Source organism: Diceros bicornis, chromosome 25 (assembly GCF_020826845.1).
Source record: "Diceros bicornis minor isolate mBicDic1 chromosome 25, mDicBic1.mat.cur, whole genome shotgun sequence".
Classification (NCBI taxonomy): Eukaryota; Metazoa; Chordata; class Mammalia; order Perissodactyla; family Rhinocerotidae; genus Diceros; species Diceros bicornis.
Window position 1 is genome coordinate 42562133 of NC_080764.1, and position 20873 is coordinate 42583005.

At 43.4% G+C, this 20873-nt stretch overlaps 1 protein-coding gene across 3 annotated transcripts in view; it reads left to right on the plus strand.

Moving 5' to 3' along the window:
* The first annotated feature begins 538 nt into the window (after positions 1-538).
* The window catches only part of E2F7 (E2F transcription factor 7), a 39604-nt gene continuing 19269 nt past the window's right edge, over positions 539-20873 (plus strand). Inside the window, exons 1-7 of one of the 3 annotated variants that reach the window (XM_058568739.1) lie at positions 539-605; positions 1740-1832; positions 9039-9314; positions 12698-12866; positions 17030-17320; positions 18561-18719; positions 20173-20307. In XM_058568739.1, the coding sequence (XP_058424722.1) occupies positions 1740-1832; positions 9039-9314; positions 12698-12866; positions 17030-17320; positions 18561-18719; positions 20173-20307 (1123 nt within the window). In that variant the 5' untranslated portion in view covers positions 539-605. Of the gene's footprint in view, positions 606-852; positions 1036-1739; positions 1833-9038; positions 9315-12697; positions 12867-17029; positions 17321-18560; positions 18720-20172; positions 20308-20873 lie in introns of those variants that run through there. The other 2 variants (XM_058568740.1, XM_058568741.1) reach the window with 2 other exon arrangements.

Here is a 20873-nt window from a genome sequence, read left to right on the forward strand (position 1 = left end):
AAGAAACTAAAGTTGAAGGAAATGAAACATTTAATACAAATCAGTAATGTTGAGGAAATTTTCTCGACTGTTTCTCAAAATGCTAGTCCATATTGCAAATAATTATTTAATAAAGCTTTTTTCCCTCAATTATTGGCGATGTTCTGAAAAGGGAACAACACCCGGAAACTTTTCCGGACTTGAAAAAAACAGGTGGCTCTGCTCGCAGTCTAGTTTCCAGGTCTAACCGGCGTGCCATCTGCTCGCAGAGTGGTAACCACGGTTCACGTGTCACCCCAGCGCTCGGTGTTAGGAAGTCTGCCCCGACAAGCCTGGACAACTTCGCTTCCGCGCAGGTTGCTGGGGCAGTGGGGGCCGGCAGCAGCATCCAGAGTGTGTATATCGTTTTTCCAAAGTCCATCTGCTTTCCCCTCCCCTGGCTGTGCCCGCGGTCTCCGGGCGCGGCAAGCCGAGGGGACGGGAGCGGCTCTTGCATGCATAACAAAAGAGCCCCCCCCCGCCCGCTCCCGCCGCCCGCGCCGCCCGCGCGCCCCCACCTTGGCTTCCCGCGGCCGCCCGAGCCCGCGTCCCCGGCAGGAATTGGCTCCCGGGCCCGAGGTTTCCAGGTACCCGGAAGGGGGAGGGGGCGAGGCGGCAACAATTGGGCGGGTGAGGGCGAAACGCGCGGCCAGGAGCGCCAAGACTCCGAGGGGCGGCGAGCCCGGGCCGTGCCGCCGCGCGATTGGCCGGGGCCGCCCCGCCGGCCGCCGCTGATTGGTGGATTCTCAAATTCGGTCTCAAGGCGCCAGAGGAGGTGTTTTAGCGGGGTCTGCGAGCCGGGGCTGCAGTCGCGCTCGGCGGGTCGGAGCGCTGGCGCTGTCCGGACGCCGCGCGGGCCCCGCCAGCGCAGGGCACTCGGAGCGGGGGCCTGCGCGCCTCGCTGTCCCCGCCCGATGTCGCCGCCCGGCTGCTGATCGCGTCGCCCCGCTGATCCCGCGCGGGTGTGGGACAGTGGTGGTCCCGGCAGAGGCAGGAAGCCTCCTTCGCAAAGCGGGAGTAAGTAGCATGCGGCCCCACCGCCGGCGAGGAGGCGGGAACTGGGGGGAAAGGGACCCTTCCGCCCCTGCTGCCAGCTTGCCACCCCTCCCCTCCCGGGCTGGCGGGGAGTCGAGGCATTTCTGCCGCCGGACCTGGCGCGCGTGGGGTGTCCTGGCTCCAGCTCTCCCTCCGGCCAGGCAGTAGAGGGGACTTGCCCTTCCTCACGATTTGGGGTCTCGTTGGAGAAGCTTATCCTTGGGGTCTGCTTGGAGGCCGGGGAGGGGGCTGCGCTAAGCGTTCAGTGGGTTTGGTCTAGCGATCAGGTTTCCTTCTCCCCTGATTCAAAACCCCCTCAAAGCCGAATTCCTCCCGGTTCTTTGCGCCAAAATTAACTGACCTGGGAGACCCTGTACTTTCTGACAGATTTGCCCTACACTCTCCTGACTTGGTAACTTTATTTTGTCCTGTTGCTTTTCATTAAAAAATTACTATTTTTGTCGATTGTGTTTCTTCCTAGGTTTTCAGTCATTACTAAGCACACTTGAAGCGTTTGCGTTCGTTCATGTGCTTTTTAGAGAGTTGGGTGGCTACACTCCTGGAAATTCCCAGAACGAATTTAGGGAGGGGAAGTTCATGTTCACAAGCAAGTAATAAATAGATATTTTTGTTGGAGGAGAACACATCCGATTGTAAAATCATTTTCTAATGTAATTGTGTTACAGATGGAGGTAAATTGTTTAACACTAAAAGACTTGATCAACCCCAGGCAGCCTGGACTAGATTTTGCAATTGAAGATGGGGAAAATGCACAGAAGGTAAGCCCACTGAAACTCCTTAAGCTCCAACAGATATGTGATGTCTAATTCAATTAAGTATTCAACGTACCACTTGTATTTGTCTTAAGAAACATAACAGTTAATTTTGATGAACGTTATAGAAATATACGTTTTTTTAATGGAGGCATCCCAACCATTATTGTTGAGTTTCTCAGTCATTGTGCAGTGGAAAGAGGCTAAATTAGATGTAATGTTGGAACAATTTATATGAATCAAAGATATGCTGGACACTGCAATCAAAAGTTTGTAATACTTGTAGTTGTTCAAGAGTGGAATTAGTTAATGCTGTGCAGGAATGCTAAGCCTCACTTCCCAAGAAAATAGACTCTTTTTGCTATAAATGCTGGATTATTAAAGTGTTGTGAAACGTTCGTCATACCAATGAACCAGCTCGTAGAGACTGTTCCGTTCACCTGAGTGTGACTGTTGCCTCCCGTATAGGGAGATAAAAAGTGACTGAACCACTAACATACTCTTTGAATATTTTACAATGCTACTGCTAGTTTTGCACATTCCCTCCCTTTTTGCACCCCTTGTGATTTGTAAGAGCGTAGTGTCTTTAAGAAACATAACGAAGTACACTGGCCATCACAATGTCTAAACTATCACCGTACCCACATCAGCGCAGCTGCCCGCACCAGCCAGTGCCCTACCGAAATGGTGTAATAGCTTGTCAGTTGTGAATGTCTAAGAGTTTTTGGGCAGAGGCAAATAGATAGAACAAACCCAGATTTAGAAACTTTGACTATAAATCTGAGCATAGCAGCTTCCTTGGGCATTGCACTTCACCAGGTTCCTGGTCCGGTTTTTAGGCTTAGTGTCAGCAGTGAAACTGCCTGGTGGCAAAACACGTATTATGTGGGCCTTTGAGGAATACTTGACAACTGTTAGTTTTGTATAAGTGTGAAATTGCATGCTTTTCCATGTCCGTTTTTTTTTCCCTAGCATTCAAAATTTTTTTTTGTTAGGGAAAGAAGTATGCCAAATCATTATTGTTTTAAAGAGGACTTTTTAAAAATTTACCTAAGCCATATGAGAATGGAAATGCCCAGACTTTAAAATGTATATTCAGAGTTTTGGCTTTGAGAGTTTCAGAGCAAAACTTTTTGTTTTCCTTCATAATTTGGATGAGACAGCCTTGACAGAACGTGTACACTTTCATATAAAGCCTAAGTCAACGTCCATTTCTTTCCTCCTGGGTCAGTGACTTTTTATCAGATGCCATCAGCAAGGGCGCTTTTACTCTAGTTGGCAGCCATAAGTGCTATGTCCAGTTGGGCTTTCATATTTTAGTGGGTGTGGAGAAAAATTCAAACTACTCAAAAGAGATTGGGAAAGTGGTTAACATATTTGAAATAGAATGTATGAGCAGGGATTGTTTCATCCCTCAAAGAGAAGGCAAGGGATGAGAACAGAGTGCTTCTGCCCAGGTCCTAGGAGGGGCTTTTGTCTCTCTTTTTCCCGTTGCTCTGAAGTGAAAGAAAGATTTCTAGGGATGGTAAGAACATGGGATGTGGAGTCAGAGAGATCTGGGTGTGATTTCCTGCTCTGACATTTATTAGCTATGTAACCTTGAACTAATAATATCTGTATTCAGTCTTTCAACAAATATTTATGTCCCAGGTGCTAGGGATAAAGTGGTTTAATAAGTCTCCTAACCTCTCTAAGCCTGTTTTTTTTCTTCCATAAATTGGAGCTAATAAATAGCACCTCCCTCTCTGGGTGTTGGTGAAACAACATATACTGTTCACACTGTGCTCAGCTGACCTGACAGTCCACAGATGAACATGATGCAGGCCCTGCCCTCGGCTGCCCCAGAGACTTTCAGGGACTCAGATATAAAAGTAACTAACTATACCATGATTTGGTAAGTGCCTTAATAGTAGTGGGAACAAAATGCCCGGCAGAATAGAGAAAGAAATAAATTCAAGGGGAGTCTGGGGAGAGTTGGAGGTAACAGAGGAGGTAACATCTGGGCTAAACCTCAGTGGCTGAGGTTCAACCTTCAAGAAAACAAGAGCAAGGAAGATGGACGTGGTAGGCAGAAGAATCAACATGAGATGTGGGCGTTCAGGAATGTTCAGGATACCCAGAGTGGCCAGAAGCTAGGGGTGCTGAGTTGTTGCTTCTCGAAACCCTCTGAGTGATGCCTGGTACAGTGTCCTGTGGACCAGTTGGCATTTAGAGGATTTATCTTTTTGGCTGTCTGCACATTGGTCAAGAACTATAAGTATTGTATTATGCATGCATCTTCTTACTACTCATGGAGAAAGTTTCTTTAAAGAAACAAAAGAGTTTTCAACTTTATTACCCAAATTTACTGTGCCCAGCTGTAGGATTATAAGCGAGACTCTCCTATTAAGTTGTTTACAGTGCATTTGGGGACAACAAAAGTAGAAAATGAATGGTTTGGGACAAAGAGGTGAACAGTAAGGATTGAGCTGTTGGGAGGGCTTTGTGAAGGAGATAACACTTGAGCTAGGGCTTCAAGGAAGGAATGCTAAGACTTAGGCAAGTAGAGGAGCAGGGAGCTAGTAAAGAAGTAGAAATGAACATGGTATACTTGGGGACAATGCCTAGACTTAGTGGACACAGGTTTTCTTTGAAAGTCACTCATCTCTTTTGGGAGTGGTTAAGAAAGAAGTGAGTTCAATTTGAAATATGTATTGTACCTGTGTGATTACAGATAAATAAATATATCCAGGAGGCAGCTGGTTGCCTGATTTTGGAGTTTATGGAAGGTCTTTGCCAGGTACAAACTTGGGAATGATCAACGTAGATGTTGGTTTTAAAGCCATGTACATGAGAGTGGGTGAACTGCCCCAGAGAGAGCAAACAGAGAGGGGTGCAGGGCTGCAGTTTGTAAGAGTGGAAAGAGGAACCAATGAAGGAGACTGAGAAGGAACAGTCAAGAGAAGTGGAAAGAGACCCAAGAGAGAACGAGTGATATCTCAGAAGGACTGAGAGTTTTATAGAGCAAAGAAGAGTCAACAGTCTTAACCGTTGCCGTGAGGTCAAGTGAGAAATTTTGCCATTGATTTGACAACTGAGAGGTGACCTAAGTGAGAACAGTGGGTCTGAACAGACTGTGGTGGTTTGAGGAACCCCTGCGACATGGGCAGGGGGAGCCCTCAGTGTGGATTACTCATTCTAGAAAGTGTGCCCTGAAGGGAAGGAGAGTTGTTAGTCAATAACTAGAAGGGGATACTTCCTAACAGGTCATCTTTGCAATGATCCTTAACCACTAGGTGGGCTTTCAGTGGGCAGAGCTTAGCTGATGACATTAAAGGCAGAGGGATGGCAGGAACAACAGCTCAGATGTGATAAAGTGCCAGGCAAAAAGCAGGTGGACTTTTTGGGCTGAATGTGGAATGTGCACGAGACGGAACTGGAAAAGCGGTTGGCAGAATATCGCCAAGGGCCTTGACAAGGCTGATGACTGTCTACATTATTTGAGGTAAGATGATCACAGCTGCATCTGAGACAGAAGCAAGACTAGAACCAAGATCTTTTAACTATGAAGCTCTGTCTGTGGCAGCATGTAACGTAGTCGTAATGCTGGTGTAATTAATAATGATGAACATTTGCATAGCATTCACAGACTAGACCTTCACCGTCATTAGCTGATCTGATCCTCATAGCAGCTCCATGGCAGGTAAGCCGAGGTGTATTACCACCTTTTACAAGAACTGGAGAACCTGTCTCATAGGTTACTTTCCCCAGGCTCTCTCTAATCGAGGAAGTGATTTCCAGGGTGTTGCAGCTTAGATTTCGTGCCCAGCAGGTCTGACACAGAGTTTAGTGTATAGGAGATTGATAGGGAGTGCTCTGGGGATCAGTGCCTGTGGAAGGGAAGGGAGGCCACAGACATGGACAGAGGGAGAAGCTGATTTGCAGTATGGTCTCGGTGGAAGTCCAAGTTTCCACTACAGAAAGTTCTAGGATGACCCCTCGGAGCAGTCCTGAGTCAGGGCAAGGGGGCCAGGCTTTCACATGTCTGTGCCACTCCTACCAGCCGTTGAGGACAGTCAGGCCTCCCAGGAAGGGGCGTGGTTCTGGACGACTCAGCCTTCTTCAGCCAAGGCAAGATGAGGCTTCCTGTTGGCATTACTTCCAGCAGATGGGGGAATGAGTCATTCATTCCTAAAGAGATCTGGGTGCAGCCCAGTGTCTACCTCACAGCCGGGCAGCCTTGCTGGAAAGCCTTGGAGATAGACTTTAGTCTGAACCCCTTGTTTTATGGATTGAGAAACTTGGGCCCAGACAGAATGAACAATTCGTCCAGTATCAAAAAGATACAGAGCTGAGACAAACGCCAGGTTCCTGGATTCTGGTTCCAGTCCTCTTTCCACTGCCTTATACAATGTCAGGATCGCAGGCTAGACAGACGGATGCAGCAGAGCATGATTACATTGCGGTTGACTTTCTGCCCGAGGTCTTTCTGAGACCTTGGAAAATGATTTGCTTGACATTTTTTCTTTTGATATAGAGGTGTGATACAGTCATAACCTACCAGGTAAGCTAACTCCCCTCCTACTTTAAGTATGACTTAAAGCGTAGTGAAAGTATATCAAAGTGTTGGAGGAAATAATCCATCTGAATTGCTCCTCAGCAGGGAAAAGGTAGGAGCTCATCCTTCCTATGAGTACGGGTACCATGGAGGCAGAAGAGCAGGAGAGTGAATCTCTGTCCACCTCAGCAAGCCTGGGCCACACCCTCCACCATGGGGACACCTTTGGAATAACTAGATCAAGGCACAGTGTTTTTTGAGCACCCGTGAGGGGCAAGCCATTGTGCCAAAAATTGTGAGGAATGAGACATGTGGAACTTGCTCCCTGACCTCCAGAGGTGCAGAGGCTGGTTAATGAGGAAAGACACACACCCAGGAAATTCAGTAGCAATACCCTGTGCTATATCATATTAGCTCTAAGTGCCAGAATGAATGGTAATGAAGAATGGGGCAGAGGGGAAAAGATAATAGCTGAGTTTTATTGAGTGCTCACTATATGGCAGGAACTATTCTTGTAACCCTTAAGGTTGGTATTTTTAAGAACTTCATTTTCAGTTGAGGGAATTAAAGGCTAATGAGAAGGAACGTGCCCACACTCACCCTGCTGATAAGTTATCAGTTTACCCCTAGAGCCTACGTGTAGAACGACCCCCCATACCACCTCTCCACAGGTGCTAGTGGGGATCAGTAGCCTGCTGGGTACCTTTTGCTGGAGCTGTGAAAAATATAACTTCCTCCCAGTTGGTACCCAGGACAAGCTCATTTCTAGATGCAAATTTCAGAAACTTCTGCTTTTAGCTATCTTTTGCACACCAATGACTTTTGTACTGAATGATGTTGTGTGTGACCTCGGGCAAGTTATTTAACCTCTCTGTACCTCAGTTTCTTCATTTGTAGACTGGAAAAATAGTAGTACCCAGGTCATAGGATTGAATGAGGAGTTGATACAGTTACGTGTTGCTTAACGACAGGGATACATTCTTAGAAATGCATCATTAAGCGATTTTGTTGGTGTGCGAACATCATAGAGTGTACTTATACAAAGCTAGATGGTATAGTCTGCTACACACCTAGGCTATATGGTACTAATCTCATGGGACCACCATCGCATATGCGGTCCATCATTGATTGAAACATCGTTATGCGGCTCATGACTATATATAAGTGGGTGAAACAAGGTGTGGCCCGCAGTAAACAGTCGGTACTTTCCCTCGAGTTCCCTTGGAGAAGACTTCATCAGCACTGCACTCTGGCAGGGACTTGTTAAGAGATGTGGGTAGAGGCGGTGCTCCAGGCTGGATGCTGACTGCTGCTGTGGCGTGAGAAGTCGCCCCCCCTGTCCTCACCGCCTTTCTTCCCGTTCCGCTCTGATGGAACCTCGCCATGGCCAGCCGCAGCTTCTGCTGATCCAGGGATCAAGAGGAGGCCTGCTAACACAAATTCCACTTTCTCCCAGTCTTTTCCCTCTTCACATGTTGCTCATTTATAGGAAAATGAATTATTTTTAAACCACTGCTCAGCCAAAATCCAAGCAGACAGTAGCTATAGAGTGATACGTGTGCAGGAAAGGAAGGGACAAATATTTAAGTCAGCCACCTTCGTAGTTCTGGAAGACACTGATTGCCTGGAGGGGACTTCTGCTGCAGGAAGAGCAGAAGCCTCCTGGTTTGAATGGCAAAACTGTAGAGGAAAGAAATTACTTGGTAATTTCTTGGTACTTAATCTGGTAATTACTTGGTACTTCCAAATGTAGGTTCTATGGACTCAGTCCTTTTTCATAATGGTCACACTGGAGCCATCGTTAATCTTTTCCTGTGATTATCTAAGACATTCTACACAAAGTGTGGTCTGTGGGCAGGTGCTAGTCCACAGACTATTACCAAGCTGCAAACATTTAAGAAGAGAACTCGCGAGTTAAGCACTTAGAAACCTCTATAGCAGTTTGATGTTGTCCCCACAACGTCTAAGCCTGTGATCAGTGGTCTCCTCCTGTTGAACAAGCTGTAGATCAGCTTGAGTGGCGGACTCAAGTGAGAGTCACGTGTGGTGGGAGCTGTGTATGAGTCCTATAAAGTAAGATCACATATCAGTGTGCGGGAGTTTGGAAGTAAAAATACCCTAGTCCTTAGCCATGGCTAGTTTGAGAAGCCCTGATCTGGGAGAATAGCATTAGACAGCTCTCCAGCTGGGCTTGAAAGGTGGCATTTTGTTGGACGCTCTTCCGTTAATTGCTCCTGCGACTCGTTGCTATATTAGCACTGGTGAACACTGAACTACGAGAGCATAATTGCTCTCCACTAGTTAGTACAAACTTGCAAATGGTGGTTAAAAAAATCTGCCACTTAGAAGCGATAGGGACTCAACCCACATTTACCCTTATTATCATCCCCAACAGTACCAGCATCCACCAGAGACAGATACACTCATGACTTCTTTCACTGAGGCCATGAAAAATATGTTTTCAAAGAGTAGAAAAATTAAAATCAGTTTCTCATTGGAGCCACTCTTCAATTCCCATGAATCCTTCAGTCTTTTTCATTAGTCCCTTCTTGATATTTCTGAACATATGGTCTGTTTGTATTTTCATGTCTTAATGAATGGTGGGAACAAAGTGTACTCTTAGCTGATACTTGCCCTTTCTCATTCTTGCTAAAAGGTCTCTGTTTTTTAAATAGGAAAATATATTTGTTGATCGGTCAAGAATGGCCCCGAAGACTCCAATAAAAAGTGAACCAATTGATTTATCAAAGCAAAAAATCTTCACTCCAGAAAGAAATCCCATAACTCCAGTGAAGCTTGTCGACAGACAGCAGGCAGAACCATGGACACCCACAGCTAACCTGAAGATACTCATTAGTGCTGCCAGCCCCGACATAAGAGACCGGGAGAAGAAAAAGGGACTGTTCAGACCCATTGAGAACAAGGACGATGCATTTACAGACTCTCTGCAGGTAAACAGGCTGTGCTGCTAAGGGCTTTTGTAGAAATTTAAAATTTTTACTTGTATTAAAAAGTCACCGAATTCTCAGTTTTTCAGTTACTATTGAGACGACAAAAGCAGTATTAAACTTAGTATCTTTACTTATAGCTGAGGTGGCATTCTCACTCTATCTCATTTTTCATAATGAGTATCATACAGCTTTCTTCTCTTTTGTATGACACTCGCTTGACCAGTGCACATTTTAAAATGATAAATTTGTTTAAGCAATGATGTTTAATAATTTTTGTTTAATGAAGGAATTTAGATTTTTTTTAACGATGCTGTGAATTGTAATTTTGCGCCAATTAAGGGTAATATTAATCTAAATATTTTTGACTTGGGAAATTTCATTCGTCTCATGTATGGTCAGTTCATTGGTTTTGGGCTTTAAAGTTATCTTGAAGTTACTTGTCCTGTGAGGAACCAGAGCTATTGAATAAGCAGCATATCTATACTTTTTTAAAAAAAATCAATGGTCAATAGCTTTCACTCTCCCATCAAACTTTTCCCCAGACTTGCTAAGAAAAGTTACTTACAGATTTGAGTGTTATTTCTCTGTCGTTTTTCCTCTTTTTGGTGGACTTTTTAAGCTATAAAAATTACCAAAATGAAGAAATTGGGAAGAGAGAAGAAAAAAAGATGTCCCAAATTACAATGTGAAATTAATAGAACAAAACGAATTGAATCTGCTGTACACTTCATTGCAGTGATAGAACTAACAGATTCTTTCATGTAACTAAATCAAAATCAGATCACACTTTGAGAACCACTGCCCTAGAGAAACTCCTGTATATGTACACCAGGAGACATAAATAAGAATGTCGTAGCAGTATAGTTCCTGGTAGCCTAAACTGGAAACAACCTAAATGGTTATAAACAGGAATATGGATAAATAAATTGTGGTATATTTATTCAATGGAATATCATACAGCAATGAAAATGAGAGAACTACAGCTATATGCAAGAACATGGATGAATCTTAAGAATGTATGTTGATTGAAAAAAGCAAGTTCCAGAAGACTAAAAACAAAACAAAAAAACCCTAAGCAATATATTATATGGGAATATACACATATGTGATAGAGTGCTTTAAAAGTGGCAAGGAAATAATAAATACAAATTTAGGAGAGAGGTTACCCTGTGGAGTAGGCAAATGTAAATTAATAGTATTGTTCTGGTTTTTGGATTGGGAGGTAGATTCATGGGTATTAAAGATATTACATACATGATAAGTGTATTTGATATGACCAAATATCTATCAAAAGGTAATAAAGAACCAGTTTTTAAAAAGTGTATTACTCAGTGATTTTCAAGAATATAAAGGGATCCTGTGACCAAAAATTTTGAGAACTACTGTTCTAGGGTCTACACCAAGTAGTGGAATTGCTAGGTTGTTGAATGTGCAGATATTCACAAGATAATGCCAAATTGTTTTCCTAAGTGCTCTTTGCTTTCATCAGTAATGTGTAAACATTTATTGATCCAGAGATCCTCTCTGACACTTGAAATTTTCAAATTTATTAATTTCTGCCAATCTAGTGGGTGTACAGTTGTGTAGTATTGTGGTATTCGTTTGCTTTTCCTTGCTTACTACTGAGGTTAAGCTTCTTACCACATATTTACTGGCCACTGTGTTGTTTCCTCTTCCGTGAAATGGCTCTTCCCTGATTTTTATTGGGTTGTTTTTCTTTTTCATACTGATTTGTAAGAGCTCTTTATCAGTCATACGTGTTACATTTCAGTTTGGTGCTTGCCCCTTCCCTTTATGTTGCTTCTCACGGTCAGTTGTCCCTGTTCTGTTTATTCAGTCCTTCCCCTTCCCCCAAGTTGACAGTGCTACCTCTGCCATGTGTCAGAGTTCCATTTGTGTATGCATCTGTTTCTGGGCTCTTTTCTGTTCCATTGGCCAATTTTTCTATCCCTGCACCAAAACCATATTGTAATAAGCCTTGATATCAGGTAAAGCAAGAACCTCAACTTATTTTCCTTCACAGTGTGTGGCTCTTCTTCACCCTTTGTTCTTCCATATACACATTAGATTGGATTTTAATTGAAATTGCATTGCATGTAGATTAATTTGAGAAGAATTAACCTCTTTATGATACTGAGTCCTTCTATCCATGAATATAGTATATTTGTCTAAGTTTTAAGTATATTTCTCTAAGATCTATGCTTTAGTATTTTATGCAATTAGATTTTTGCTAGATTTCTTCCTAAAAACTTTATCCTTCTTGTTGCTATTGTAAATAATGATTTTTGACTTCATTTTTGTTGCTATTGTATAGCAATGCAGCTGATTTTTTTAACATATTGTCTCTTCAGCTACCTTGCTAAATTAAATTCTCTTATTTTTAATAATTTATCTGAGATTTTTTTTGTTTTTTATGTAAACAATCATGTCTTCTGTAGAATGAAAGTTTTACTTATTCCTTCCAATTCCTGTGCCTCAGTTTCTTTTTCTTCTCCCTATCCACTGGTTAGGATTTCCAATATGGTGTAGAAGAGCAATGATAGTGGGCATCCTTATCATTTTCCTGATTTTAAGGGAATGCTTCCAAGGTTTTCCCATTAAGACAGATGTTTGCTGTTGAGTTTTTATGCATACATTTCATTAAAGAAGTTCTCCATTTCTGTTTTTCTAAGGACATTTTTGAAATCATGAATGGGTGTTAAATTTATCAAATGCTTTTTCTGAAGCTATTGAGATAATCATATCACTTTTCTCCTTGAATATGATCATTGAAAAGCCTTTTACTTTCTCGGGGCTTGAATTGAGCCCTTTCCAAATGTGGGTTGATGAGACAAGGATATATTAGTTTAGTGTACTGACAATAAGAAAGAATATGAAAGAATAAAATTTAGCTGCCCTTGTTTAGTTCCATCAACCCTTGGTCAATTGTAAAAAATAAAACAGATTGATGACACAGTGCAGGCCAGTGCATCTCAAACTTTCCTGTCAATAGGAATCACCCCAGATCTTATGCAAAGACAGATTCTGATGCATCAGGTCTGGGATGAAGCCTGAGATTCTATATCTCCAATGAGCTCTTGGTGATGCTGATCTACAGTCAAATGAGCACACGAGTAGCAAGGGTATAGCAATCTATAGATGACTACATTTTTTAAGCTTTTAACCAGTAGACTCAGCCTCAAATTGCAAAAGAGAAAAAGTTCAGTCGAGTGAAAGCAATAGGTAAAACATTAAGAGAATTAGGTTAGGAAATGTATTTTAATCAGATTCTAGGATGGTATGGATTGGGATGTCCCCCCAACTTGCCAATACCACCCATTGCAATTTCTCCTTTAGAATGTTAACCTGACATCTCCACCCTCCCTTCTGTCTGCCCTCTGTAGCTTGATGTTGTTGGGGACAGTGCTGTGGACGAATTTGAAAAGCAAAGGCCAAGCAGAAAACAGAAAAGTTTAGGACTCCTGTGCCAGAAGTTTCTAGCTCGCTATCCAAGTTATCCCTTGTCAACTGAGAAAACTACCATCTCCCTAGATGAAGTTGCTGTCAGTCTTGGTATGTATCATCAGGTTACCTGGAGGCCTGTCTCCAGTTACAGTGGGAAACTGGTTTCCTTGGGCAGGCTGAAGGCTTCAGATAGCCTCTTGTATTAAGTAAAGAGTGGGCCCTCCCGAAGAGTGAGGACAGAGGAGCCGGTAGAGCTTCCTTCTGTCATCAAGTTTCTCGTCATTATGCATAGAATTCCAGGGAGCCTTCTAGGCCTGAGGGGCAAACAAAAATTTGGCTTTCTTAACCTTAAAAAATATTTTTACAAAAGACTCACATTACAAATTAATATCTAATATTTTAATTCCATATTATTTCAGACAGACTCAAAAGATATTTAGAAATATCCTGCTGTTCATTTTTAATAATGCTTCTAAGAGTTCAGAGCTGGTGTTATTTCTGTTATAAAGCAAGATTTGAAAGCAAGAGCATTAGGTTTGAAGCCCTATACTGTGATATTCACAGCAAGCCTGCCAAACTAGAAAAAAGCACATCTGGACATAACTCACACAGCTAAACCTTGTAGCAAAGAGGAACGCATGTGTTCTCATGGCGTGGGCGTGTATAATGTCCTGGGGTGTGTGGGCTATAAATACGTATACAGCTGCTTCAGAATAGAGACCCCTAGTGGACATGGATTGCAGTTGGTTTCAGGATGAACATATTGTTGACAATCAATAAATAAGCAGAAATCCCAATGATTTGAAGACAGTTGTCCCCTTAAAAAATTAAGAGTGGGGAGCCAGCCCCGCGGCTGAGTGGTTCAAGTTCCGCAGGCTCCGCTTCGGCAGCCAGGGGTTTGTGGGTTCCGATCCCGGGGGTGGACCTGCTCCACTTGTCAGCCATGCTGTGGAGGCATCCCACATACAAAATAGAGGAAGATTGGCAGAGGTGTTAGCTCAGGGTGAATCTTCCTCAGGAAAAAAAAATTAAGAGATTTACATACAGAAAAAAAAAAAGTCCCAAAGAAATCAGCTAAATAGGCTTTATGGTGGGCTGTATTTTCAGTTGGTTAGTTCTGTCTCTTCCCGTAGCCCAGAGAAATGTGACCCAGTAGATAGCTGTCAATCTGAGTTATTCAAACTGACAGCTAAAAAGATTTTATTTGCTGGAAACGGAGATAACGAGGAGGCAATGGGTTGTGATGGGAAGACCATTCTGGGCTTTGGGTCAGATAGGGCTGGATTTGAAGCCCAGCTCTCCAGTTTACAGGCTGTGAGAGCTTTAAAAAGTTAATTAACCTTTTTTCGTCTCTGACATAGGGACCATAGTACCTACCTTGCAGAAACTTAGCAAAGTTGGGGATAATGTCAGCAACATGCCTAACTCCGGGCCTGGCATGCATAACTCTTAATGTTACGTGGAACAAATTCTACTCAGCTCTTACTCCAGGAACCCCCCCTTCCCCAAGCTGTCCTGTCAACCTCTACAGCTAGGAAGAGGAAGTGGAGTGCTTTGATTAGGGAGCCATTTTGGAACTCAGAAGCAGAATGCAGTATTCTGGCATTGGTGGCAATGAAACAGGAAGGAGAAAGTAACCTAGCTGGACAAAAGCTTAGTGTGGACCTAGTTGAGGCCCAGGGTCCTGGAAACTAGTCCTCCGAAGGATGAGGGTAAAACGATAGATCATGCAGTGTCTTCTCATTGGGTTCAGGAAGAGTTTCCATCAAGGGGCCTTGCACTGATGTCAATGAGGAAGACATAAAATTAGATATTGGAAGGCTATGTTACAGGTCCCGGGAAGGACAAAAAAGTGGACTCATACTTTGATGTGGGCTGCAGATCGTTCTGCAGCTCTCCGTGTTATGACTGCCTGGAGCAGAACTCCACAGATTTCTGCAACAGCTTCCTAATGCCTCGTGATCACCCAGACCTGCCAAATGAACTTGCCATCTCTCTTCATGTGAGATCAAGAAATGGGATCACTTCCTAGAAGCTATTTCAGTGGTGACCATCCCTTGGGATTGAGTCTAAACTCCCTGCCACATCCCATGTCACAAGCTGTAAGACCATATTTTAACCATGGATGTGCAGAGCATTCAAATGACATTGTGTCCCAGATTCTGGTCCCATGTAGATGTGATATTAATATTATAGGTAAGAAGTTAAAGAACTGGGAGTGGCTTTAGTAAATGGAAAATCTTTGGCACAGCCTAGGAAACTATCTTACTTGGCTGAGATGTTCTTGATAAGTTCCACTGGGGACCAAGGGAAGCATGGTAACAATTGATGACTCCTTGAGGGCATAACTAATGCCATGACTAAGATTAATGGGATTGCCTAGATACAAAGAAAAAGAAGGCTGAGTGCCAGGGAAAAACCTTCCTGACAAAGCAAGCGCCAGAGTACCCTGCACATCTTGAAACCTGTGAAGTGGAACTGTTTAAGGCACCAGCATAAACTCGGTGCAGATTGAGAAGGGGGGTGATTATCCAGCCAAGCAGCAGCTCGTGGGCTTTGGCTCGCCCAACTGCTAAACACCCGTTGTTCATATTAAGCATCATCTTACTCTCCAAGTGGTCAGAATCTTCCTGTATTTTCCCTTCTTGGGAAGTCTAGCCACTAGATGGAGACTTAACAGCTTGTATCTAATACAAAACAACAAAACAGCCGGGCATATGGCTGGCCCTGGGGTGTCTCAGCTGCATTCACATGACGTTTCTAATGGGAAGGTTTATAGAATGTTACACGCTAAAACAAGATGTGTTAATGTATGAAAACAGTCTGGAATGAGGCCCCAGGCAGATCTGGACGTGGCTGCTGACTGCTGCCAGCACCTTCCAGCAGGCATCTGGCACCGGCGCCTCTGCTTCTGAGGGTGAAGAGCCTTTCAGGGTCATGAAATGTTCTGATTGACTATAAAATGCCTCTTCGTGCATGTGATAGAACTTCCTCTCAGCTCCAAATTTGTCATTGTAATTTGGTCTATTTCTCATCTTAAATCTTTGAGGGGCCAAAAGCTACATTCACTGAGTCTGCCTTGATTATATAACAGCTCCTAGCAAGTGAACAGAAAGAGGGCATTTTTGTAGCTGGGCCGGTTTTCTGGGAGCTGCCTGGAGGCTTTTGTTACAGATACTCAAATGAGAGCAAAGTGGGCTAGGGGGTTCCAAAGCCAGAAGGCCTGTTGCACAACAGGATGAGTCATAGACAGGAGACTGTTTAAATCTGTTTCTGCTGTGACCTCTTATGCTCGCTGAGACTTTAGGTATCTCCAGTGCCATGTGGGAAGTATTTACAAAATAGGATACAAACAGTAGATAAAATTAACACCTATGGGAGACCCCTTATGTTCACGGTCGCATTTAACCCTCATCATCTTATGAGATAAATACTAAGACACAGAAAGGTTAAGTAACTTCCCGGGATCACCCAACCAGTAAGGGACAGTGCAGGGATTCAAATCCAGGCAGTCTGAGCCCAAAGCCCCCAGTTGGGAGAGTGGGTAGGGAATTGATGAACTTGATGGTCTGTGCTTTCCTGTTGGGCTGTTTGGCAGGATATGGTGAATGGGAGCACAGGGAGAATTGTCAATAGCTATTGCAGGCCTGGCAATAGCTTCCTCCAGCAACTTGAGAAGGGTACCCAAGCTCTTGAGTCCTAAGGTTGCAGTGCAAAATAGGAAACAAAATATTTACCATCTCTTTTCCTTACTGGGCCATTAAGAGAGCCAACAAGGTAATTTTTTCACATTATTCAAACTCCAGAAAAGGATAGTATTGTCCAATAACAAGGTATCAGTTACTAGACACAGTTTATTTTATAGTCTGTATAGTTAGGAATACAAGTCAAAATCAACCACCCAGCATTCATCAAATGTCCATTACTACAACGTGTGTTGCTCAATCCCACCAGCTGAAATCTGTGGTTTGCCTATCAGGTCTAAAGAAAAGTGGCTCTACTGTTTGTGTAATACGGGGTGGAACTCTCATCCGTGTCTAGCTGGATGTTTATCCTAGATCTTATTGAGGGTTGGATCTCAAGAAGAAGAAAGAAAAATAATTTCTGTTGCTTACATCCTTACAGGCTGAATTTGTTGAGCATCCACACTTGCTGGGCATTACACTGGGCATCGTATAAAGTAGTTAACAGACATGGCCGAGGCCCTCAAGAAATTTATACCAAAAAATGTTCATCTGCATGATGATGGTTGTCTTCTGTTTTTCAAACAGGAGTTGAAAGGAGACGCATCTATGACATCGTAAACGTGCTGGAGTCTCTGCATCTGGTCAGTCGGGTGGCCAAAAATCAATATGGCTGGCATGGACGGCACAGCCTGCCCAAAACCTTGAGGAACCTCCAGAGACTAGGAGAGGAGCAGAAATATGAAGAGCAGATGGCACACTTCCAACAGAAAGAGCTCGACCTGATGGATTATAAATTTGGAGAACGTAAAAAAGATGGCTATTCAGATTCCCAAGATCAACAGTTATTGGATTTCTCTGAACCCGACTATCCCTCTTGTGAGTCCACTGTAACCCCTTGAGTAATGGCGGAGAGAAAGTGATGGTCCCTTCTGAAGAGATTCACTGCTGAGATGGGAAGTGCCAGATTGACACCCTGGAGGGAGGTGTCCTCTTATTCTCTCTACTGAAGAAAGGGAGGCAGATGGCTCCCCAACTGGGCTGCCCACTCGGCCTCACTGAAAGCCTGTCTGGTGGCAGTCCACTTGGAGTTTGGTGTGTGTGGACTGTAAATCACTAACTGCTCCTGTTGCAGATTGACAGCCCCATGCTGATTTCTATTTGTGAGCCTTTAAGGAAAATTTACTTGAAAGAAGTTATCTTTTCAAAGAATTCAATTTTTTAAATTATATGTTGGAGTAGATTACTTAGAAAAGAACCCCATTAGCAGAAAATGTTGATTAGGAAGGTAGACAACCCTGCTTTCATTTGATGCAGGATTTTTTTACTTATATCCACAGTGTTCTTCCCTCCCAAGAATATTTTCCTCTTCCTGTTTTAATCATTGATCTTCATCCTTCTTACCCTATTCCTAGTTGCTAAGACAATCAAGTGCAAGTTTCATTCCCATTTCGCTTGCAAATATAGGAAATAGAAAGGGAAAGGTGGGCCTGGTTTTCATTCTGTTTACTGCCCCATGCCTTTCAGTTTCACCCCATGAGCCAGTTTTTCACCCCATGAACCAGAGGAGACAGCCACCTGTCAGGGGTGGTTTGCCTGCCATCTATGGAAACACACATCTAATCAGTGTCTCCTGTTTATTTATAGTTTATTTCTTCATCTATTTCTCAAAAGAAATGGAAGAGGTGGGCGCCTACTATGTTTAGGGTATATTCTAGATAGCGTGGGCGCAGGGAAATAAAAATGGAGTCCTTGCCTTTGAGGAGAGAGTTGATGTTCTGAAAATGACCCCTGATCCCTACCCTAGCTTTTTATCCTTCTAAGTCAATCTTTCCAAAAAGTTGCTTCAGAAGGAAAACCACCTCATGATTCTGTTCTATGAAGTATGATGTAAAGCATTAAGAGAAGTTTAAAATGCGCATTTCAGAGTTTATGCCTACTGTAGAGTAATTTTATGAGCCAAAAGAAAATCCATCTTATTTCTTTATGAGCCAGCCAAAGATCACAAGAGTGATCTTTCCATCTGCTGGTAGACTGGGATACTTCTGGCAAACTATAAGTACAATCTTTTTTGTGGTAAATTACATGTTTTGATATGTTTGTTTCATTCCCTTCGTAGCATCTGCAAACAGTAGAAAAGACAAGTCTCTGAGAATTATGAGCCAGAAGTTTGTCATGCTGTTCCTCGTCTCCAAAACTAAGATTGTTACTCTTGATGTGGCTGCCAAAATACTGATAGAAGAAAGCCAAGACACCCCGGACCATAGTAAATTTAAAAGTAAGCATCTTCACCTACATCTTGCACAAAAAGGGTGAGATTTCATATGTTGATATTTCTGTCTCTGAGATTAAAAGAAGGATGTTTTTTGAGAAGTGCATTCTTTCCTGCACTCATAAAGGTCCTTGGTGCCATGAGAACTAAGTTAGTCACATACTAGAATTCCCATGAAAGTTCTGTTGGATGCCTTTTCTTTGTCAGTAAGAGTGGACGGTGGAAGCAGAATGCCGTCCTGCGTATTCAGGTCAGGGAGGGTGTGAATACTTTGCGTTGCTCTTTAGTATCACTGCTTCCAAGACGGAATGTCTGAGTGTTCTTTCCCCTTCTTTCCTCACCCCTGTGTACTCTTCTGATGGGTGGAGATGAAAGTTGCCTGCAGGTAAGAACCAGAGGATGAGCAGGGCAGGGTAGGGGTGGTGGGACACGGCTGCCAGGCAAGGACTGGGTTTCTGAGTTTCACACCCAGCGCATCTTCCTTTTCTGTTAAGCACGGGTCCTGAGCCAAATGCCCTATGCTGCCCATAGACCTTTCAAGCCCTGGGAAGCCAAGAGCTCAACATTCTAGCCTTTTTTGTTTCCAGCTGGAATGATAGCCACCCTGTGGGAGAAATGACTAGATAAAATCCAGCTCTATCAGGATTGGGAAGAAAATTGCACCTGGGGTGAATAGTTGATGTTTCTGGATGAGAAATAAAGTTCCTTTGCTTGATCTTAGGCCTGAGGTCAAGTGGATTTCCTACCTGTAAAACGATTTCTTGAATAGAAAGTACTTTGTGGGCGTTGACCTGCCTGTTTAATGTGTTACCACCCCCTCTGAATTTCTCCTCCAGTACATGCATTTTCAAACATCTCTCCCAAAACCTTTTAAGACTCAGGTAATGCCCATCCCAGCCCTCCCCTACTGGGTGGCAGGAACACCAGGATGTCAGGTGAGGAGCTGCCTGTCTTGAGCACAGCCTCATCACCTGGAGCCTGGACTCCCTGCGCCCAGGAGTGCAGCCTTGCAGGAAGCTCTGGGGAATCCCTGTCATTTTCACTGCCCAGCTGCCTGGTGGAGCTAGTGCCACCACCTCCTGCTGGGAGAAACTCAGGGCAAGCTTTTGACATGCCACAGATCACAATTGCATTTCCTAAGCCCTTAATTACAGCTCCTTTCTTTCCCTTGGTGTTTTTGCCATCATGGTGCTCCCTGCTTGTCTCCAGGTGCCTCTTGTAAGAGGTGTGAATTTGGGGACATGGAAGGAGACACTGACCTTCCCTCAGTGTGTGTCTTCAGATACATGAGACACATAAGTCCTGGGTGACTTCATGACAGAGCCGCTGGCTCTTCATCCCACTGCACTGCTATCCCTGTGAGGTTTATATGTTGGCTGAGGAAAGGGACCTGTCACAGAAGCTACCATGTAATGGTGTCACAGATGGCGTAACTGTAATTATGTTTTATATCTTTAAGCAAAGGTACGCCGCCTCTATGACATAGCCAATGTTCTGACCAGCTTGGCTCTGATAAAGAAAGTGCATGTAACAGAAGAGCGGGGCCGTAAGCCAGCCTTCAAATGGATTGGGCCTGTGGACTTCAGTTCTGGTGGTAAGGCAGCATGATTGTGCTGGGGCCCTGTTCTATTTATAACCCTGATACCTTTTCCACATCACACATCTACTGAGTAGTGAGACTGATCTTCATTTCCCGTAACCATAACCCGTGTCACATCCATAATTAGACTAGTGACGTCACTCTTGGAACAAGGAGTGTTAGTCTACAAATGCTGTGTGCTGGTCGGCTCACATAGTAGGAAGGGAAGTCCTGAGAGCTTATAACCCAGGAGTTTCCATAATATTAAATTACAGCTCTGTAGCATTTTTTCTTTTATTCCAAAGTTCCCGGAAGTTTAGGACTGAGAATTAAAAATGACACTTCATATGAACTCTGGTTGTTTCTTCATTAGCAGAATAAAACATTGTTTTTCTTTGAAATTCCAGATAATGTAAAAATTATATCAATTACTATCACAAAACTAATATGTGGTAAGATGGCTTCTAAATATAGTGTGGATGTAATGAACACCTTTTTTGTAATTTATTTAAAAGGTTACAGACGTCATAATTTTACTAAACTACAACAAAAGAGGGTATTATCCTCTACTTTTTCACAGG